The sequence below is a fragment of the Polypterus senegalus genome, chromosome 11 (genome assembly GCF_016835505.1).
Source record: "Polypterus senegalus isolate Bchr_013 chromosome 11, ASM1683550v1, whole genome shotgun sequence".
Taxonomy (NCBI): Eukaryota; Metazoa; Chordata; class Cladistia; order Polypteriformes; family Polypteridae; genus Polypterus; species Polypterus senegalus.
The window spans coordinates 129078285-129102638 of NC_053164.1; the positions used below are offsets into that span (position 1 = coordinate 129078285).

General features: G+C 39.4%; 1 protein-coding gene across 2 annotated transcripts in view; it reads left to right on the plus strand.

The window, feature by feature from the left end:
- The window catches only part of LOC120539811, a 40572-nt gene that overhangs the window by 14817 nt on the left and 1401 nt on the right, over positions 1-24354 (plus strand). Inside the window, exons 5-6 of one of the 2 annotated variants that reach the window (XM_039770193.1) lie at positions 501-815; positions 13816-13920. In XM_039770193.1, the coding sequence (XP_039626127.1) occupies positions 501-815; positions 13816-13920 (420 nt within the window). Of the gene's footprint in view, positions 1-500; positions 816-13815; positions 14880-24354 lie in introns of those variants that run through there. The other variant, XM_039770192.1, reaches the window with a different exon arrangement.

The following is a 24354-nucleotide window of genomic DNA, read 5'->3' on the forward strand; positions in this document are numbered from 1 at the left end:
TGAAAGAGCCACCCACATGGGCTCAGGAACAACTGCAGCGCTCCCTAGCGGCACCCCCAGATTCCAAACGGGTTTTAGGGAACCCGAGGCACCACTGCCACACAGGGGGACTGCCATCTAGCATCCCAGGGGGGGGTACTGTTCAGTCCATACTTGTTCCCCTGGACCATATAAAGAAGAGGCATCCCGATCTGCCTCACCTCTTATTTTCTTTATTTAATGTAGGATCGAAAGAAATGTCAAAGCCAGCTGTACAATTTTACCTGTAACTTCTTACCTGTCTTTCTCTACCCTGCATATTCAACCCTAAAGACTTCTATGGCATTGAGTCCTCTTGTGCTCTTAAGGGACCACAGCTAGACAATAAATTGACAGTCTGGCTTCTTGACTATGCTAGCCATTAGACTAAGGAGATTCACAAAGGGGTTTTTGGAAATCAACAATAGAAATGATCATTGGGCTGTATTTTATAGATGCCATATCCATTGTTATATTTACAGAAAACTTAAACAGACCTGCATTGAGTGCAACGTCTCACATAACTAGAAACGATTCAACAATAACGCTGACTTGTGAATTGCCTCAAACATTCCCTGAAGCTCACTGCCATTTCTACAGAGATGACGATTTGCATCCATTCAAGTCAAAGAGCTCAGAAGATAACAAGTGTGAGCTGTCTGTGAATGGACATGAACTGCTAGGAGGTCGAACTGCAGGGATGGAGAATGAGATTCAAGTAAGGTGTGACTACACTCTGAATATGAGCCTGGAGATCCATTCACAGTACAGCAATTACACAAGCATTATAGTACTGGGTAAGTCAAACAGTACTGAATCTATTAAGGTGTACAGTAATTCTCAGCAAGTTTTCATGGTTGGTCTTTTGTATTATTTTATAGTTTTTATAGTTCATACAACTTTTATTGTATGTAGTGATATTGAAAGTATTTATTGGAATTTAGCTGATTTATATTTAGTCATTCTCATTATGTTCATGTAAATATATTAGGAATGTTTAAGAATAATTTCCTATAAAAAAAGGAAATAAGTAAAATAAATTTAAGAACCAGCAGCAAGCTATTTGGATTTCAATGTGTTTTTTTTAGTATTTTTTTCTTTTGGCTTAAGTGATTAACAAGAATGAAGAAATACTTTTCAAAATGGATATTTTTTGAAATTCTTAAGTATCTACATTTCAAGTAGTTTTTGGTGGGAAGTTAATTATGAAATTAAATTATAAATAAAATGACTTCATATATGCAGAGGATTTGCATGGATTCAGATTTGTGCAGTTTTTAATGACCAAACTGTCCAGCAGCTCAAAAACAAATTGACTACTGACAAAAGTCCCAGGTCTCCACCCCATCAGGTTCTCAGTTAGCTGGTACAAGTAGATAAAAATAACTGCATACAGGTAGTCTTGGTGTGAGTCAATTTGAAGCATTATGCAGATATTTTTATCTGCTTTTCTTTTTGCAGCCGTGGGTGCGTTCATGATGTTGTGAGTAGAGAGGTTTAACTGGGTCAGGTGAGCAAATGTGAGCTTTGCTCTCCTCTAGTTATTTAAATTGAACACTAGATTTTTGAATTTGACTATAAAACTGTACAGTGGACAGAGAGGGAAGGGGAATTCTAGTAAGCAATTTGTATGCTTTATATCTTTGATAGAAAGAAACCTACTAATAAGGAAATAAAGCATTCAACCAACCTAAAATCTGCATTGGAAGTATTTGATATCAAGGCTCACGCCAGAAATTAATCATTCAGGGTTTTCAAGAAACAGAAACGTTATTCGAATACAGCATAATAAAGCATAAAGAATAAAGCAGAGGATGTCTGGGGGAAGAGAGACAACGGAGTGAGACACTAAGACAGCTGCTTTGTGGTCTTTTAAATGTTCAGAACTGCACGCGACATGCAGAACAAGCTGTGTTTGCTTCCCATTGTATCACTGTTTAAGAGTGGTTTTTGGAGGAACGGCCACTTCCTCTTGGGGCCACGTCCACCGTGTTCACACCCGTTCCCTCAGCTTTGTTCACATCTGTGTGAATTAAGCGACTCTCAAAACCGGGCTCAGACAGGTGCAACAGGACATCCGCATTAATGTGTGCAGAGCCAGGTTGATGACGGACACTAAAATTAAACGGCTGCAAGCTCAAGAACCATCTTGTGAGACAGGTGTTTGTATCCTTCTGTTGGTATAGCCACTGAAAGGGAGCGTGATCAGTCACTAAAGTAAACTTACATAAATAATAATGGAGAGCCTCCTGCGGAAGCAATTTCCTATTCAAGAACATGATGATTGCTCTTCACCATAAAAAACCTGAAAACTTGAGACAGGACAGTGCCTAAACCGAACACACGAGCATCCATGTATAGGACAAAATCTTTAGACAAGTCAGGATTATTCAAAACTGGGTAAGAAGACAAAGCAGTTTTCAAATCACAGAAGCATCTTTCACAATCGTCTGACTAGTTAACTGAGCGGTTCTTCCTGTCCCTCGTAAGATCAGAAAGAGGAGCAGCCCTATTCGCAAAATCAGGGATGAAACTCCTATAATAACCAGCAAGCCCCGGAAATGCTCAAGCCTGTTTCTGCCTCTCTGGGCATGGTTAAGCAAGCACCTCATCCACCTTTTTTAAGATGAGGTAGAACCAACCCCCTGCCCATAGAATAACCCACATAATGAGTCTCAGACATACCCTACCTACATTTCGTAGGGTTAGCTGTCAAACCAGCCTGCCTCAAGCTGTCAAGAACAGCCTGAAGCCGTTCCAAATGCGTGTGCCAATCATTACTGAAAATCACATCATCGATGAGCCCCCAGAAGCACATCGTCTAGAGGATTCATCTGTGCAACCCCACTTCTTCTAACACTTGTCACGTTTGGGTCACAAAGTTGCACAGGTCATTCAGGGTTTGTAAGAAACAGAAACTTTATTCAAATACAGCATAATAAAGAAAAAAGCAGAGAATGTCTTGGGAAAGAGAGATAAGGCAGTGAGACACTAGGACAGCCGCAGTGTGGTCTTTTAAATGTTCGAAACTGCAGAACGTGCGACACAGCAGCAGGCTAGCAGCTGATCCGCAAAGAGGAGATGAAAAGCTGTGTTTGTTTCCCATTGTATCACTGTTTAAGAGGGGGTTCCGGAGGGACAGCCAGATCCTCTTGGGGCTGCGTTCACCGTGTTCACAATATAATCAGGAGATGAGCTTGTCAAGCCATCTCGCCATATAGTCAGAGGTGAAAGCCTTTTTTAGCAAGGCCCTGAGGGTAGTAGGTTTATTTTTATTTCCTTTCTTACTTTTGTTCTCATACCCTGATTAAATTCCTTTTGGTTGAATTAAATCATTCGCTGCAAATCCCTTAAACCTGTCTTGGTATTATTCTGTTCTTAGGCAGATATCAGAGAGCACTCTACTCTTATGTATATCCATCCTTCAATTCATTTTCTGAATCTGTTAATATGAATTTAAAGCCATAAGAAAATGGAGACTTTCCAAAAAGCAAAGCATGAACCAATCTTAGAGGAGCCTGCAGGGTGAAATCACTTGCAAACAGCCAGTTTAGAGTAATTAAAGATCCATACATCCATCCATCACCTTCTGCTTATCCAAGATCGGGTTGTGGGGGCAGCAGCTTGAGCAGAGATGCCCAGACTTCTCCCTGGCCACTTCTACTAGCTCTTCCCGGGGGAATCCCGAGGTGTTCCCAGGCCAGCTGAGAGACATAGTCCCTCCAGCATGTCCTGGGTCTTCCACGGGGCCTCCTCCCGGTTAGATGTGCTTGGAACACCTCACCAGGGAGGCATCCAGGAGGCACCCTGATCAGATGCCCAAGCCACCTCATCTGACTCCTCTCGATGCAGAGGAGCAGCGGCTCTACTCTGAGCCCCTCCTGGATGACTGAGCTTCTTACCCCATCTTTAAGGGAAAGCCCAGACACCCTGCAGAGGAAACTCATTTCAGCCGCTTGTATTCGTGATCTTATTCTTTCGGTCACTACCCACAGCTCATGACCATGGGTGAGGGTAGGTATGTAGATCGACCGGTAAATTGAGAGCTTTGCCTTTTGTCTCAGCTCCTTTTTCACCACGACAGAACGATGCAGAGCCCACATCACTGTGGACGCCGCACCGATCCGCCTGTCGATCTCCTGCTCCATTCTTCCCTCACTCGTGAACAAGACCCCGAGATACTTGAACTCCTCCACTTGGGGCAGGATCTCGCCCCCAACCCTGAGAGGGCACTCCACCCTTTTCCAGCTGAGGACCATGGTCTCAGATTTGGAGGTGCTGATTCCCATCCCAGGCGCTTCACACACAACTGCAAACCGATCCAGAGAGAGCTGACGATCACGGCCTGATGAAGCAAACAGGACTACATCATCTGCAAAAAGCAGTGACCAGTACTTCCAGTGTTCCAGTACTTTATACACATATTCCTGGAATAAGTTTAAATTTGTCTCTTTTGTTTTAATAAATGTGGAAGTTCTGGTCCAAATTTCCAAATTCAGAGTAGCCTCTCAATCATGATTATTATAGAGTAGTACTAATTGTATTTCAGTATCTGTTACTTATAACGGAAACAATAATAATAATTCAGATAGCTTCTATATTTCAAAATACTGTTAAAAATACGGGAAATTTCTATTTTGTTGCTAACAAATTTAAACTTGATATGTTTAGGTAACTCTAGGAACTCCAATTAACATGGCAATTGTAGATATTGGTGGATATCCTAATTAAACATCAAATGCAATTAATTACATATGAGGAGAGATAAGTGAAAGCCATTTATTAAAAATTATCAAATGTAGTATGCTACAATTGTAACTGTTCTACAGTTACTACAAATACTAAAATTCTAACCTCTAGAGATTCTCAAACTGAATTAAAGAAAGCGAAACAGTGGAACAGAGGAGAAGAAAGAGAAGGTTCTGTCCTTCTCCTTGATGTCTACATTGTCTGTAGTTTTTTTTCCAACCAATTTCTGTCATTTAATTATATGTTCTGCTCTTTATTGCTGATTATTCTGCTGCCACATATTTTCATCATTGTACTTTTTTTCTTTTCTTGGAAACCAATAAAAGAATCATTTGTTGAAAGTGCACTGAAAAGGTGGCTTATGATTTACAGTATGATAAGCACAGCCTGGTTAAATTTGTATAATTTAATCTGATTAACTGTTCACTTAATTTTCAAAGTATGAATCATTAATTGATTAGGAATTAAAAAACAATTAAGAATCAAAAGTTCTTAATGGGCAAGTAGTTACAATGAAATAAAGAAGGTAGGAAATTAATAGATTCTTCATAATCTTAAATGTTTTTCATCACTTATCTTAAAAGGGAATATATGGAGCCCCTCATGGGAGATAGTTTCCCAGAAAAAACAAAATTTACACCATGGCCTCTCAAGCACTCCATATGGGAATAACAGTTCTATATTCATTTCTGTTATAGTAGCCCAAGAGGCAGAGAAAGTCATATAATTCAAGAGACTCTCATTTAATAATAAGGGTTGATATGAAGTTAGAAAAGTTACTGTTACTTTCAAGGCTTAGGTTTGGCAACCTGCATATCCATTTCTCTCAAAAACACTGAATGCAAGTAAAGAAGTAACTCTGAAATAGCTGCCCTCGATCACACACACATACAGCACACTCAAGTCCGCATCCACATTCACTCGCAGTACCATTCTAATTAAAAATTGGAAATTAATCTAATTTACATGATTTTCAGATTCAGAAGGAAAACTGGTCATGCAACAAATGGGAAAATATGCAACCTTTGCGAAGATAGTGAACAGACAGGAATTCAAAACTAGCCCAAAAAATGTGAGGCAGCATCTTTACACACAGAACAGATGACAGCCCCTCTTGTAGATGTTGCTAACATAATACAGTGTAATTTGTACACCAATATGATATTACTAATTAATCATATACAATATAGGGCAATGTAAAAATAAAAACCACACATCTTACAGTGGTGAATAACATCATAATCGCCTCTCCTATTTATAAAGTGACAAAACATCCAGCATCCAGCTTCCAAAGTGAGGATTAATGTCATCCAGCATCCAGAAGAGGGCTGGAATGTCTGATAGACTAAAGAAACAAGAAGCACAAAGAAAGAGCGACATAAGGGTTCCTAAATACACAAAGTAATCGAAACAGACTTGCCATTGTACCCGTTATAGTAAATGGGCTTTTTGCTATGTTAGTAATGATAGTAAATGTGGTGCTAGTATTAAACATAAAACTCTGCTAGAGCTGCTATACTGGCAAGAACCAATAGGAGAAAAAATAAAGAGTATGAAGCAGAATGTACTGCATAATAAAGTCTGACAAAATTTAGGGAAATGCAGCAGATCACACAAGCAATGGGCACAGAACAAGAACCAATGTGGGGTAAGATGCCAGTTCATTACAGCCTACCCACCCTACCAGCAACATTACATTTTCCAACCAGCAAAATACAAGTCTAAATCTATCAGAATATTAGATATTGTAATAAAGAGAAGGGATGCTGGAGAACACAGTGGTTAGTGCTGCTCTCAGATAGCTTGTCTGATATTTCCCCATGTCTGCAAAGTTTTTCTATGATTTACTTTCACATTCCAGAGATATACATTAAATTTTGTGTGGTAACTCTTAAATGACCAGTATGAATGACTGCAGGTGTGTAAATGAATAGTCCAAATAATAGACTGATGGATCATCTCACAATTGTGTGTGTTTATGTTTGCCCATACAGTATGAATTGGTAAAATAGGCCTGTGACATTAGATTCTTGGCACATTTTTTGATATTTATGTATGAAATTGATATTTGGCCATGGTGGAAAACAGAGAGTAGCAAATATATATTTCAATATATATGTCATTTTTTTCATTTGTTTATACTTTTCTAGTCAATCAGAAACCAGAAGTTCATGTACAAGAAAGTAAGATGTCAGTCCTCTGTAAAGCTCCTTCTAATGTTACTGACGTACTGTTCCACTTGTATCAAGAGAGAAAAGAAGAATCTATTGAGAGCAAAATGGCTGAAAAGAATCAGAGCTTTGCTAACTTTGAAATAGAAAGGCATGAAGGTGAAATATCCATGAGATACTGGTGTCAGTATGAGTATAAAGGAGTAAAATCACCTAAGAGTGATCTGATTGGGACAGGAGGTGAGTATGAATTTGACATTTCTTTAATGATATGCGTTAATTTTGAGAATATGACTTACCTATTCTTATTAGCAATGTCTTTATTTAGGCATGAATATATTCAGTACATGTTTAACGTTGACTGGATCATTTTTGTGTCTGGTTTGAATTAATCAAAATGTTTTATTTTCTGTCTCTGCATTGATGAAGTTTTCCAGCTTTGAGCCTAAAAAAAGTAACACATCTGTAAACTAACAGCAGTTATGGTGCTGAATGAGTATTTATTTATAAGACCAGTACCCACAGCCTGATTCTACTGTGCAAGACCTACCACAGAAGGTAGGCAGCTACCTTAACGTGTGTTATATATAATTCAAACTCTAACTAATTAAAGAATACTCACCAAGTATGTATATTCAGATTACAAAACTTAGATATGGATTTCCAGTGTGTTTAAAAAAGCTATAGCTCTCCAGTATTAATCATAAACAAAACTAGGCAATTAATTCATTAACACATCTTACAAGATTTAAAAATTTTTCCATATCATGCTTAAATTATATTCAGTAAAGGAAAATAGAATAATGTTATAGATAGATATACTGTACATATGATGAAATAAACAATACTAAAAGACATTCAAATATTTTTTTTTTCACTGAGACAACTTAAAACAAAATATTGTAAGTGCAAAGCCCATCTCTAGGACAAAGTGTGATCCTATAAACTTCAAAACACTTGGCCCTTACTCTGTTTGATGTCAGGAAATACAAAGAAAAAGGACACAAACATAAAATCTGTTTGCCAACTGCTTCATTAATATGCACATTTATAGAAGAACTTTCAGAGAATATTATAACAGAAACATACCTTGTGTGTGCCCTACGGTGGGCTGGCACCCTGCCCGGGATTCGTTTCTGCCTTACACCCTGTATTTGCTGGGACTGACTCCAGCAGACCCCCATGACCCTTTAGTTAGGACATAGCGGGTTGGATAACTGATGGATGGACATACCTTTCTGAAAATGTTCCCAGAAGATTCACTATAACAATAAAATCGATTTAGGATAAAACATACTAATAAAAATATTACCAAGTCAGCAGCCATACCATCTGCGCTTCAGAACAGGTGTTCCACCTGAAGTTAAACATGTTTGGGCCTGGGGCCTCATGTATAAACGGTGCGTACGCACAGAAATGTTGCGTAAGAACTTTTCCACATTCAAATCGCAATGTATAAAACCTACACTTGGCGTAAAACCACGCACTTTTCCACGGTACCTCATGCCTTGTCGTACGCAAGTTCTCCGCTTGGTTTTGCAAATTGGCGGCACCCAGCGTCAAAGCAATGGTACTGTTCTTGTGTGATTACTCATTATTTTCATGATGCGGCTTTATAAATACACAGAAACTAACTGCATATTGTTTATTAGAGTAATGTATCTGATTGTAATTAACTCGTAACAATATAATGGTCCAGGGAACAGCCATAGTATTCCAAATGCCATAACTGCTTTAGCGTTGTTACTCTCACTTCTCCTTCTTCTTCTTCTTCTTCTTCTTCTTTCAGCTCCTCCCGTTAGGAGTTGCCACAGCGGATCATCTTTTCCATATTTCTCTCACTGCACCACTCGGAGTATTTATATCACTGTATCTGAGTGTGAATCACAGCAGCAGCTGATCGGAAAGAGAATTATCGGTATACAGCTTCAAGCACACGCTGTCTCTGCCACGGCAAAACGTTTCAAAGCCTTTCCTGTACGGACCTCGCGGTTCAAAACAGTTTAATCCCAAGTTCTTTAAATGCAGCCAATCAAGTGCTCCTTGTAGTACTGTTTGTACTTATAAGTACAATAACCCCACTGTAAACTTGCACTATAGTTATAATATCGCACAACCTGAGCCACTTTGTAAAGCGGGTATTTACATATGATAACGATATCATTTTTAAGGTGAAATGCAGCAAAATATGTTTGTTAAATTATACAGATAAAACTTTAACTTCATTTAAATAATCTATATTCTTCACTGGGAGTGTCTTTAAGGATAGAATAATTAAACATGTACTACGAAAATATTTCAATGTTCTTTAAACGTTTTCAAGAATCGGCGCTAAGCTTACAGATGGCTTAATGTCTATTACAGAGCTGATTGTATGGCGATCAGTTACTTGGGGAAAGAAAAGCACTGACTGCAGTGACGGCTACGCCAATATACTGTATATTGAATATAAAACAGAAAGATAAAATAACAACACAGCTAAAAACGCAGCGACAAATTTCGGCAAAAGTTAAATGCTTGTGTCATGAGCACAAACGTTCTTTAACTCCTATCATCATGAAAATGACATCACGTATACATCTCAGTATTTTAGTTATTCAGAGAGCTGTAATATCACAAATGTAATGGACTCTGTGTCCAGTTGGAGGAAGAGAGCCGGTTTAAGAAGCAAGTAGTGATTCACACACATAGAGCACATAGAAAATCAAATACAAAACAAAGCATTTAACGTGCTACTTTAATTACGATGTGATTTTAAAAACTGGCTAATTAAACAATTTTAAGGTGAATATTATGATGTTCTACTTTAATGACAAAATAAACTACGTGATTAAAGTGGAAATGTCGAGATTTCTAATAAGCTTTCATATGACACTCAGACAGTGGGCTTACAACTCGGCTTTCCACGGCGACTTTGATATGTGACTTCTTTTTTGTGGATGTGAGCTTTCATGTTTCTCCAACACGCTATGCCACTCGATCAACTTCCTTTTGTTGATTATACCACGGCTTATTTGAACAAATAGTATGTTTTTCCTTTTCCACTTGGTATTCGCTGAAATTCTTATATTTTCCCCGTGCTTTTCCCATTGTCTTTTCACAGAAGGCTGCACTTAAGGGCGATTTATATTGATTTGCATATTCAAATAGGTGTAATTCTGGGAGGATTTGGGGCGTTACATAATGCGCGTGCACGAGCGTTAGTTTTCACGCTGATCGGGATTTATGTAGCAGAAGAACGTGGAAGTTGGAGTACGCACAGATTCCTGCATCTGGATTTTTCTGTGCGTAAGCACATTTCGGCTTTTGTGCTTACGCCATGTTATAGTGCGAGTTCTACGCACGGCGTTACACATGAGGCCCCTGGCCTGTACTTAGACACCGTCTGAAAAAACATGGGTTTCTGCTGGAAGAGGTGTTGGTGAGGCCAGCAGGGGGCGCATACCTTTTGGCTGTGTGTGGATCCCAATACCCCAGTGCCTTGACGGTAACACCATGCTATAAAAATTCAGATGAGAAGTAAAACCAAGAACCTGACACTCTGTGGTTATTTAACCAAGGCATCTTTCAAAAAAAATGTAGGGTTTATCCAGATTTCCAGGCTAAACTGCCCTTCACGGCTTCATCCATTCTAGCCCCTTAATCACTCCCGTCTCTAACTGACTATTTCTCTCACCCTTTCACCACTTAATAGCTAATGTGCATTGAATGTACTGTCACAAAACTGGCTGCTGTCACATCATCCATGTGGGTGCTACTCATCAGTGGTGGTTGATGTGGTTCCCCTTTGTCTAGCTAAAGCCCTTTGAAAGCAAGAAAAGAGCTGTATACATGTAATGAATTATTATTATTACTAGCCGAAGCCCGCCGTAGCATACAGCGGTGTGAGGATAGGAACGGAAAATGGTGAGAAAGGAATTCAGTATAACATGGGCTTAGGAAACGCAGAAAAATGAAAATAGCAAGGAGCGAAACCAATGCCAATGGTCGAGAGAGTAGCTTCCTGTAGCAGGATATGGAAAACACAGACATATATAGATAGACACCGCATTCACTGTGTTGCCCAGTCGACACGATAAGTCAGCGCGTCCACCCTATTGCGAGTGGTAAAAGTGCCATTTAAACTAATACAGGTAGTCGTGGAAACCAGGTTTTCTAATGAAAAAACAATAACGTTTTAAACAGTATAGTTTACATACAACAGATTTTGGCGAATCGTTTGCATTTAATTATTTATATCCATTTGTACACTAAATGTGTGCGTATCCCATGGTCTTAGAGTTGGTGGATGGGGCTCTGTGAGTTGGTGATCGTGGCTCTCTGTCTTGCATGTGGTGTAAAGTCAACGTGGCTCAGAGTTGCGTGTGGACTTTTGCACAAACGAAAGCGACTGAGGCTGTGTTTGGTGAGTTGTTGCGTGCCTCGAGAGCGACACTGGATTCAGGGCGATGGTTACAGTTAGCGTGCGTGGCTCTGTCGTGCATATCCAATGACGTGGTAGGAGGGTTAGAGTTGGCGGGCGGGGCTCTGTCGTGCGTATCCCATGGCCTTAGAGTTAGCGGACAGGGCTCTGTCTTACATACCCTCAGTGTCTTGCTTACGCTCAGTGTCTTGCATGCCCTTAGTGAATTATACAATATATATAGATTACTAGCAAAATGCCCGCGCTTCGCAGCGGAGAAGTAGTGTGTTAAAGAAGTTATGAAAAAGAAAAGTAAACATTTTAAAAATAACGTAACATGATTGTCAATGTAATTGTTTTGTCACTGTTATGAGAGTTGCTGTCATCAAGGATTTGATTATCATTATTTCTTTCAATCAGGTTCGTATTTGAAGGACGTGTTGTGTTCAAGTTACACTCCATGTTTGTCAACCGTTGTAAAGATAACAGGTTTCATTCATCGAAGTGTTCACTACCCAAATCGCTACTCGTGAATCTAAGATGTTTAACAGGCATTCCCGGTATTAACTTCTGGATTTGCCTATGAATATTTAGAGGCAGAGTGTCTATGAACTTGTGGAATTGCCTGCAAGTATTTAGTGGCAGCGTCTCTATTAAGCTGTGGATTTGCCTGTGAGTATTTAGCGACAGCGTCTGTATGAACTTGTGGCTTTGCCTGCGAGTATTTAGCGACAGCATCTCTCTCATTCATAAACATCAAAGTGTCCACTGCTGAAATCGTCAACTGTGAATCTAAGATGTTTAAGTTGTCAAAAGGTGTAAAATATTTGGCCATTCCGGTACACTTGAAAGCGACAACCGAACAATTCAGCGGCAGCCATCAACTCACATGCAGAACCATAGGTGAAGGGCTTAAGCATTTCACTCTTATAGTGCTCCTGTGTAGTATAATTATCTTCTGTACCGTCATCAGCCCACACCTTCAACCTGTCCCAGTCATTCAATACATAAGACACAATGTTCCTCCGGATATCAAGAGTGAGCCTGATATGGCCGTGCAATATGTGTTGTCATAACATGAAAGCAATTTCTTCTTTCTTTGAGTATCAGTTTGTTGCTGATACAAATGTAATTTTCTGATATAAATGCTTAATTAAAATCAAATCAAATAAAATAATAAATAAAAATTACATATTAAATCTAGCTGACAAGATATACAGTATATGTCAGAGTAAGTGTGTTATGCAATTTTTACGCATTTTCAACACTGGATGTGAACGTGCTAATTATGATGGATACCAGTAATATGAAAACTACAGAATAATCAGCATATAGTGTTCATAAGATTAAAATTAATTTTCAAGATTAATTGTTTAAGGTACTTTAATTTTAAGTTATGTGCACTGGACATTAGACTTAATATAATTATTATAGTGTACTATTACTGCATTATAAATATTTGATATATGGTTGAACCAAACAGTGATTCACATTATTCTAACCAGTACTCCAGTTTTCATTCACATCTCAGAGACATTTGTTGACTGTTCATTCCTAATTGGCGCGATATGTGCATGAGTGAGTCCTGCAATGGGTTGCTTCCATCTCCAGTGATGGCTACTACCTTATGTTCAGTGTAGCCAGGATGGCTGTGGATGAAGTGGATTCATTTCCTTTGAGAATGTCACATAAGTAAAGTTAAACAATTGTATTTTATGACTAAGGCATTCCCCAATTAGCCTTCCCGGTTATGGAAGTTACATAGGAAAAATCTTCAGCGGTGTTTCTTGGTGCTTCTGTATTCTGTAATTGGTTTGCATCATCCAAAGCATCACACAAGGCTATAAAATTAGTTGCATGCTTTGAAATGTTCTGAAAAGTGTGGCATTTTTTTAAACTTAGAAATATGCAGGAGAAAAATTTAAATATTACTCCCAGTCATCAGAAAAAGAATAATTGAAGATAATCAGTTTTCCTCCAGATATACATCAATCAACAATATCATCCTTGTTCTGTAGGATCTAAATTTAAAATTCATTATGTTCAAGAATGGAAATTTGGCTTTAAGTTTAGAAAATGCAAAAAATAAATTAATTATAACAATACCTAGACCACTTAATCCAGTTCAGGGTTGTGGAGTTCTGGAGTTTATCTCAGGCAGCACTGAGTACAAGACTAGAAACACCCCTGGGCACAGTGCCAGTCCATTGTAGGCATGACACACACAGTGTAAATTTGGAATTGCCATTAACGTAACCAGTCGGTGTTTGGAAACATGGAAAGAAAAAGGAATTACCCAGAGGAAGCACCTACTGAGAACAACTGTGTGGGCACAAGAATCAAACCGAGAATGCCAATTAGTCAGGTGACAATGCTACTCTTTGCATCACCCTTACACCCAAATAAATTTAAAAACTCTTCTTTCAGTTGTGCTTGTTGAATATTTCCTCAACATGTTTTCATTTTATTTTTTAGAGACTACCTGCAGTGTGGAGTGCACCTTAGTAGCTAAAGGAATTGCAACTGGGTCATTTTTCATTTTTGTGATTTCCCTTCATCTATATGCTCATCTTAGATACAGTAAGTAAAAGAAGGGTAGTGAGAGTGCCACTGATCAGCAGATGGTGCCTGGACTTTTGAACAGAAAACAAGGTTTCTCTCTTTTAATGTTTACTAGGGACTCAGAGGTTAAAGATATTTCATTTGTATGCAGTATAAAACATTGAATCAAGAATGTTTACCTAATCAGCAATTAATCTTTGTTGGTGTCTTATACTATTGGGACTTAACATTGCGGTAAAGGAAATCTAGGCACGTTACCAAACTGATACTATAATACACCAGTCTTCAGATTAGAAATGGTAGGCACACCATCTCATTTCCTTCTTGGTCATATTTCAGTGTTCATGTCCTTCATCTTTGATACCTCAGGGCTTTGCATGTCTGTATTGCTAAGAAACAGATTTAACATTTAATTTCATCTTTCTTCAGTTAGTTCCACCTTGTTTTATTTGTATTTCTTTGCTCCGTTCCACCCATTCAAACACAGCTTCATCGCTGTGTGCCACTTTGACTTTACTGTTAAGTTTTCTTGTAATTTCACCTCAATTTATACTAAAATAATGTTTAAAATGTGAGTCTTTCTTCCAAAATCATAATCATTAGCATATTCTGCAACTGCAGCTCATATTATTACCAGAACCGCTTCCATAGAACACATTACTCCTGTCCTTCAACAGCTTCACTGGCTTCCTATTAAATATCACATTGATTTTAAGATTCTACTTATTACTTACAAGACTCTTCATCATCTGGCACCTCCTTATCTTTCTGATCTTCTTCACATCACAAATTCCTTCTCGTATCCCTTAGATCTTCTTCCTCTATCAATCTTATTTTACGTCCTGCTCGCTTAACTACAATGGGGTTTAGAGCTTTCAGTTAAGTGGCCCCTTGCCTCTGGAACTCTCTCCCACAAGACATTCATAATATCGGCTATCTTTCTACCTTTAAATCTCACTTTAAAACACATCTTTTAAGCTGGCTTATTCTGTCTGATAACTTTAGCTCATAAATTTAAATTTAATTTTATTGTATTTATTCTGGGTTTATTGTACAGTGATATCTTATTAATTTTATGCTGTGACTGTTGTTATTAATGTGCTCTGTAAGGTGTCCTTGTGTGCCTTGAAAGGCACCTATAAATAAATCAATTATTCTTATATTCAGTATATATTTGTATGCTGTCAATATTTTATGCATTTCTTTTTCTGTAATTATTTTTACTTTGTAATTAGTTGTAATTTTGTTTTCTATTTAGCATTTGTTCAACTTCAAATTAAATTTTGATCACAAACAGTGAAGAATTCTTTCTTTTCAAATGAACACCTCCAAAGTAAAGAACATATCTGAAAAACAATCAAACTACAGTATATGTTAACAGTACTGTAAATGCTGTTATGGAGACGTGTATAACTCTTGTGTGGTCTGACATAGATGAGATAAAAGCCACTGCTGAAGGCACCAGAAGACAGAAACTCAACTTGAGGCGAAACCTCAGCCCGCTGCAAGTACAATGCATTTGAAGATTTCTCTAAATTAATTATTGATACCTGAAAATATGTCTATTTTAGGATATATGAAATACACTTTACAAAATTTTAATTTTGTCTTATTAACTGGTATTCTGATTTTGAGTACAAACAGTATGAAAAAAATACATAAGCATGAACATGTGAAACATAATGAAATGTGTACAAAATAATCTCTATATCTAAAAAATCTATATACAGGGTAATGTGAAGTCTATTCTAGAACTATTTTATGTCAGCCACATTTTGGACATGATCATTTAATAGACAAATAATGACAATTTCACTTGGTGAGTTTAATAAGATAAGAAACAGCACAGGGATCAAACAGCATGGAGAAAGAAGTAGTTGTGTCTTTGGAAGAAATGCTTGTCATGGCAATTAACTTGGAGGAGCATGTTGAAAATTTTGATATAGTCTTACATACACTGTACAATGCAAGTTTATGCTTAAAAAGAAAGAAGTGTGCCTTTTTGCAAGATTAGGGCACAAAGCAGATGGACATGGAGACTTTACCCTGTAGGGAGGAAAGTGAAGGCTATCATGGAGGCCACATCCATCCATTTTCCAAACTCACTTACCCAGAGCAGGGTCACAGTGTAGCTGATCATTACAAACACAGACACACTAAAATTAAGGTTAGCAAAACCAATTTACTTAACCTGCATGTCTTTAGATTGTGGGAGGAAACTGAAGGACCGGAAGGAAGCCCATGTGTACACAGAGAGAATATGCAAACTCTACACAGGGAGCACCCAGGACATGAATCCCTTTCTCTTTATTGCGAGGTAGCAGTGCTATCACTGTTCTACCATTCCACACATCACAAAAGCTCCTTTAAGCAAAAAAATGTTTACATAAATAAAAAGTCATTTGTGACTATAGTCAAGTTTCCATCCAGTTTTTTGTGACGTTTTGTTATCGACAACAGAATATACGTAAAAAAATGTGCGAAATTTGCTGTCTCCAGCCTGTTTCCATCCAACTGGCTTTTTATCGATAAAATGGTGTGCGTGATGACGTCATCCCCCCAAAACGAACTGTCGCATAAGTTTTGTTGTATCGTGAAAAAAAATCTGCCCTTGAGCCATTTCCATACATAATTTTGTGTATGTCACAAATTATCTACCTTTTGTTTTCCACTTTACACCCCCTCCACTAAACAAAGAAACAAAGAAATGGAGAGATTATTCAGACAGTTTTTTGAAATTTGCCAGCTTACTGTTATTTCAGTTTCACAAATAATTGGAATTGTACATAATATCCGAAGACGACAGCAGAATGAAGCAGTTGCTTGTCTGATAGCCCTAGAGCTCAAAGAAAGTACCCCAGTGTGACGAAACCCACGGGTATGGGAGAGACGATGGAATAAGACCTTCTGGGAGGAGATGGTGGAGAGACACTTCACAGAAAATCTCTGGCTGCAACATTTTAGAATGACATGGCCGATGTTTGAGATGTTGTGTGGATTCATCAGTCCTGATGTTGCGCCCATCACAGGTTGCCACTGACCACCGGTTCCAACCCAAAAGCGGATTGCCATCGCCCTTTACAAGCTGGCAACCTGCACCGAGTATAGAGTAGTTGGAGAAACTTTCAGGGTTAGTAAAACTACCGTCCATCGATGTGTATATGCTGTGTGCACCGCTATTAAAGAAAAATTAATGCGAAGTTATATCAGACTTCCGACTGTAGCGGAGGCCAATGAAATTGCATGCCGCAATTCCTTGGTGCATCTTGTGCCACAGATTTACGGTGCGCTGGATGGCACGCATGTGCCTATTCTTCCCCCGACGGAAGGCTACCGGGATTACATTAATCGCAAAGGGTGGCCATCTATTGATCTCCAGGCCCTTGTTGATGACAGGTGCATCATACGAGACATTTGCGTTGGCACTCCTGGAAGTGCCCATGATGCAGCTGTGTTTGCAGCATCGGATCTGTACAGGTGAGCCTACCTTTCAACATCCCTTCTTAGTGCGATAACAACTGAATTAGTACTGTAATCTGCTTCCCTTAAGGTTTTTAATTAAAGCTGAAATTTGAATTAATACAAAATAACGACGTTTAATCAAAAAAAACTAAAGTTAATATTAATGAGAGAATTTCTCATATATGCTAAAACATCTGCCATTTAATAATAAGAAAAAAATGTATAGATAATGAAACACACGGTTTATTAAATATTTTGACTGGCACAGTAAATTACCTTTGCGGTTTTTGTATTATTTAGACATCCTGAGAGACACCCCCAGGCTACAGTTGATGTGGAGGGAGTTCAGATACCCCTTTTAGTAGCAGGAGATCCAGCCTATCCGCTACTGCATTGGCTCATCACGAGAAATAATGTCTCTTCATCAGACCATACGAACCGGTCCGCTGTTCTCGTTTTGATTGCATGTGATGAAAATGTATCATGTGACACATTTATTTGCGTTAAAGCCCTTTTTTTCCGACAAAAAGTGTTTCCAATGTAGTTTTTGCGCCATCTGAAGTATCGATATGGAATTTATGCACTAAAGTTAAACGGAAAAATATTATGTCGACATGTACAACATTTTATCGATAATTAGCATTTCCATCAGCTAAAATTTGAAGCGCTAAATATTTTTTCGCAAAAACTCCTTGGATGGAAACCTGGTTAATGAAATATTATGAGAGGTTTTTACATAAGAAAAGAGGAGCATTGCCAGTGAAAAAGTAATGGCAAGAAGCATTCAAAAAGTCAAAGGAGTTAATGCAGCCTGTCAGTATGTCACTGCACTATTCAGCAGACAAAGGTCTCGTACATCTGTCTGATGCCTCACCCTGTGGCGTGGGTACGGTGCTAAGGGAATATGGAAGTGAAAAATCTTTAGGGTTTCTGTCACACACTCTCATACCTACATTGAGAAACTTTACTCAAAGTTAGCTTATGATTAACTGTGATATTTGGGTTACAGAAGTTCCATACGTATCCCTATGGAAGAAAATGTAAAAATTTCACAGATAATAAGCCACTAATAGCACCTTTTATAAAAAAAGAGAATATACGACAAATGTATTTACCCAGAGTCCCCACATGAGGTGTGCTCATGAGAGATTATGAGTGTACCATTGTATATAAACCAGGAAAATACAATGTAAGTGGCTGATGCTTTAGGCAAACTGCCAGTTCTGGAGGCAGAAGAAGAGAATAAACAGATGGAAGAGTCTATACCATGATTATCACAAACAGACAAGGATTTTGGCCCTGATACACCTTCAACCAATAAAAAAGTAACTGCTCACTGGTCTTTTTTGGTGCAAATGTGGAGGGGAACGGCCATTTTTAATCTTAGAAAACAACAATAGAAATTGACAGATCAAGGTCGAACCTTTAACCACAGGTCCACAGATACATATTTCTCCACATTTGAGCAGGGGTAAAGGAAAAGAAAAATAAGTGCTTGAAACTGCCTGCATGTTAGTCTCAGATACCCTAACTTTTTATATAACAGCACATTTTGGATTAGAAAATCATTCAGTGTTGCCGAAAAGATGTCCGTGTTCCTTTCGATCAGCGATAGCAATTCCGCTTTCTGGGTGTCAGTTAAATTATCCCCAGTAGCGCTCTCAGTCTGGGAGACCGCTGTGGCACTGACCAGGATTTTGTGACGGTTGTGCCACTCCTTTTAAAGATTAATATGCAAAATTTGTATGGGTTCACTGGGGACATTGACTCTTCTATCACTGCTGACCCTTGCCATTCGGCCCGAAATTTATGTGGATCGGACAGGGTCAACACCAGCACCAGATCCCCTTCTTAAACTCTCAGAGTTTATTTATCTTGTTGTAATTACGTTTTAGTGCCTCCTGCTCTCTCTGGTGATGTTCCACCACAATAGAGATCAATCTTGCAATCTGCTCTTGCAGCGAAATGACTCGGTTGACATCAGCATATTCTCTCCCAGGGGCTGTCTCGTGAGTCCCTGTCCATTCTTCCAAAAAATTTCCAACACCCTACATCGTCAGCTAAATAATAGTTCGAAAGAGCTCATCCCAATACATGTTTTCCAGACAGCAAACAGGAGAAAAGGTACTAATGTATCCCAGGAAGTTGGATCGTCATGGGCTATCTATCAAATCATCTGTTTTAGGGTTTTATTAAATCATTCAGTCAGGCCATTTGTCTGCAGATGATAAACCGTGGAGTGTAACTGCTTAGTTCTGAAAATTTAGCATTGCTGCTTCATGATGTGAAACGTAAAGGGTGTGCCCTGATCAGTTAGAATCTCGTGTGGGATACCAATACTTGTGAACATATCTGAGAGTGCTTTTGCAATAGTTTGGGCATCTTCCCGTCACAGCACTGCTACTTCTGGGTATCTTATGATTCAATTGATTAACACGTGCATATAATGAAAGCCACATTTACACCTGGGAAACCGCCCAACAATATCTAATCCCACCCTCTCAAAGCGGACATCTAAAATAGGCATCAGTACAAGGGGTGCCCTGGAGGGTCTGTGAGCGGAAACTATTTGACAGTCTGGAACAGGCCTTACAAAATTGCTCTACATCCTAGCCCATGTTCACCCAGTAAAAGCATTTCAAAATGCGTTCCCTCATCTTTTTCGCACCGAAGTGACCCCGCCAAAGCATAACTGTGAGCAATTTTTAAAACCTTCTCCCTATGCTCACTTGGTACTACCAACTGCTCGATACGTCCATCACCCATGCAATCAGAAATCAATAGATACAGAAATCCATCCTTAACACTAGAATTACCAGAGCCTACGAAAAAACTCGTAATTCCGTCCCACCTTAAACTGCTTCTTAAATCCCTTCACACCTCTCCGCCAGCGCCCTTTGTCTTCTAAATGTGCTGATAAAGAGAAGCCGGCTATTCCATCCCCCCACCAATTTAGAACGTGCACGAACTTCTCTCAGCTCATGCCTTGATTGAGTATCTGGGAGTGAAGTGGAGTTTTAGAGTGAAATAATAGATCGTTGTTTGGAACACACGCATTTCATGTCTGTTCCGTTTCTACAGTAATCTGTGTCAACACATTGTTAAAACAGAAACTTTTTTTATATTCTAGTAGTAGATGACAAAATGTAGGCATAAACTATATAATGTATGAAGCCTGAAGTCCAAATAGCAAAGAAACATTTTCACAAGAATAACACAATTGCACTTTTATTCAAACATATAACTGCAGAAAGAAAAAGCCGCCTTAACATGCGACATTGACACCAGTTTATTTAACTGACTCCGTGGTTCAATAGATACAGCCCCCGCTTGGGAATCAAAGGGTCACGGGTTCGATCCTGCACCCCTCCATTTTGAGAAGTAAACTGTTCTTAGTCTTACTGTTTTAGAATAAAAACATACATTTGATTTCAGTCTGTAACAGCCGGTGCAATTTATGATCTTTGTAAACGTTAGCTTTTTTTTTATTCACTTTTCACTCTCTCAGTCGTTCAGAATCAATCCATACAACCCCATCTGACACGGCTGTTTTCACTAAAGACGCGCTATAGCTCTGCAGTGTACCACGATGCATACTAACCCCCCCCCGGTTCTGACACACAAACGCTGGCGAAGCTGCCTTCTTCGTATCTCACCGTCACTTGCTTTTCTTTTTATTCAGTTTTATTGAGTGTTCCTGCCAGTCCCGCATGTTGCTGTATGCTTTTCTTTTGCACCCAGGACATGCAGAAGAAAGAATGGTAAAGACCAGTAACTTCGGCGCTATATGCAATCATCAGACACTCCCCATCTGCCCGTGTCGTTCAAACACAGGAACATATATTGGTGTAAAAGTATAACAAAAGTGCACTTTTATTCAAGTGCACTTTTTCCATCGCCTTTTCCTGTAAGAAGCAGTGTACACACTTCTCTCTATGCTGTGGTTTCTATTACACACCTGAAAGAAAGACAATATATGTGAAAATATAATCGCACTAATGCAATATTATTTGAAAACGAACAGCGTCAGATGAATTTATGCAGGAACTGGAAATTCTCTGATGCGGACCTTCCCCAGGGAAGAAAGTACAGTGTCAGGTGCTCATTCAGTGTAATAGAAACCATAGCACAGAGAGGTGTGTACATGGCAACAAGTACACGTGTCGTAAATGTAGGAAGGACGGTCCTTGGGTGTGTGGAACTGTTAATATTTGAATGTGATGATTTTATATAGCACGGAATGAAAATCTTCACTTCTTAGCATTGCACCATGCAAGATGTCGTATCAATCGCCTACTGTAACTTGCTTTCTTTTTCTTCGGTTATACAGGTAGTTTTGAATAAAAGTGCACTTGTTTTGTTTGCGAAATGAAGTGTCTGCGTGCACTTTTCGTGGCATTACACGTGTATTTTTTGAGCATGCCCGTTTGAGCAGTATAAAAGTATTGAAAAGTATAACAAAACAACGGGCAGATGGGGAGTGTCTGATGATTGCATATAGCGCAACTTACTGCTCTTTACTATTCTCTCCTCTGCGTGCCCTGGAGTACAAAAGAAACAGAATACAGACGCTATAGCTCTGTGCTGTACCACGATGCATACTAACGCCCCCACCCGGGTTCTGACACACAGGCGCTGGCGAAGCTGCCTTCTTCGTATCTCACCGTCACTTGATTTTCTTTTTATTCAGTTTTATTGAGTGTTCCTGCCAGTCCCGCATGTTGCTGTATGCTGGATATGTTCATATGTATTGTCTCTTTCTTTCAGGTGTGTAATAGAAACCACAGCATAGAGAGAAGTGTGTACATTGCTTCTTACAGGAAAAGGCGATGGAAAAAGTGCACTTGAATAAAAGTGCACTTTTGTTATACTTTTACACCAATATATGTTCCTGTGTTTGAACGACACGGGCAGATGGGGAGTGTCTGATGATTGCATATAGCGCCGAAGTTGGTCTTTACCATTCTTTCTTCTGCATGTCCTGGGTGCAAAAGAAAAAGCATACAGCAACATGCGGGACTGGCAGGAACACTCAATAAAACTGAATAAAAAGAAAAGCAAGTGACGGTGAGATACGAAGAAGGCAGCTTCGCCAGCGCTTGTGTGTCAGAACCGGGGGGCGTTAGTATGCATCGTGGTACACTGCAGAGCTATAGCGTCTTTAGTGAAAACAGCCGTGTCAGATGGGGTTGTATGGATTGATTCTGAACGCGACTGAGAGAGTGAAAAGTGAATAAAAAAAAAAGCTAACGTTTACAAAGATCATAAATTGCACCGGCTGTTACAGACTGAAATCAAATGTATGTTTTTATTCTAAAACAGTAAGACTAAGAACAGTTTACTTCTCAAAAGGAGGCGCAGGATCGAACCCGTGACCCTTTGATTCCCAAGCGGGGCTGTATCTATTGAACCACGGAGTCAGTTATAGTAAACTGGTGTCAATGTCGCATGTTAAGGCGGCTTTTTCTTTCTGCAGTTATATGTTTGAATAAAAGTGCAATTGTGTTATTCTTGTGAAAATGTTTCTTTGCTATTTGGACTTCAGGCTTCATACATTATATAGTTTATGCCTACATTTTGTCATCTACTACTAGAATATAAAAAAGTTTCTGTTTTAACAATGTGTTGACACAGATTACTGTAGAAACGGAACAGACATGAAATGCGTGTGTTCCAAACAACGATCTATTATTTCACTCTAAAACTCCACTTCACTCCCAGATACTCAATCAAGGCATGAGCTGAGAGAAGTTCGTGCACGTTCTAAATTGGTGGGGGGATGGAATAGCCGGCTTCTCTTTATCAGCACATTTAGAAGACAAAGGGCGCTGGCGGAGAGGTGTGAAGGGATTTAAGAAGCAGTTTAAGGTGGGACGGAATTACGAGTTTTTTCGTAGGCTCTGGTAATTCTAGTGTTAAGTAAAAAATGTGTTTCAAACTTTGGGTCCTCTCTCCCCAGATAGTAAGAGTCATTTGCAACATGGGCTTGTCAGAATGTAAAATCCAAGTTGTTATCGGCTCGTTGTAGGCGAGCAAACTCTGCCAGGATGGCAGTCTCGGCTTCCTCCATGTTTGATACAGAATTGCATTCACTGCTATTTCGTTTTAGTCTGGGTCAGTACTGAGTGTCCAGTCTGTGGAGGCTGTTGGTGCATGTGATGGCACAGAAACGTTTGCCAGCTGTCTAGGGTATTCACTTGAGGATTCGTCCCCCAGCTTGCTGGACAACTCTGGTTCAATTTCAAACCTGCTTCCTTGAATGACATTGTCTGGGGCGAGCCCCTCTCAATGCACTATGGGAGTAGGCATCCCTGCATGTGGCCAGGACATGAGGGAAGAGGGCATTCCTTTTTCCTGTTAGGAGTACCCAGGGTGAGGTGTCTGATATGGCAGTCTAAACCTTGAAGTTCTTCCCTTTAAATTTCAGAGGAAGTAATATAGCTTTGTATGTTTTAATGTCCCCATGGACGAAGCAGATGTTTACTTTGTGTGTGGTCTTATAATAGGTCTGACAGAGTAAGTCACAGCGGACTTCGCACAGGTCGCTACCAGAATCCAACAGTACAGAGAATTCAAGTCAACATAACAGAGACCTTAAAATTGTCCTCTTTTAACATCTTGGGGGAACCTTGCAAGTCGCATACCTGGGCCAAACCGATAGCCATTGTTTATGGAGGTGGGAGGAGACACTCTCAAGCCAAATGTCCCAGTTCAGTACAGCGAAAGCAGCTTTGTTTAATCTGCACTATGGTGTTCACACTCTGGCGTCTTCTAACTGCAGCGGTAGTGACCCTGAAGGTCTGTGCCTGTTGGATCAAAATTGGGGTGACGCCTGGGTAGCCCCGTTGTTTCCAGGTGGCTTGTGCACCCTCCAGTCTGCGGGTCAGATCCAGTAGCATGTGCGTGTCATTACGCAGCATTTCATGTCAAAGGCTCTCGTCTATCCCTGACAAGTACTGCATCAATAGAGAGTTTCTCCACTAAGCCGTG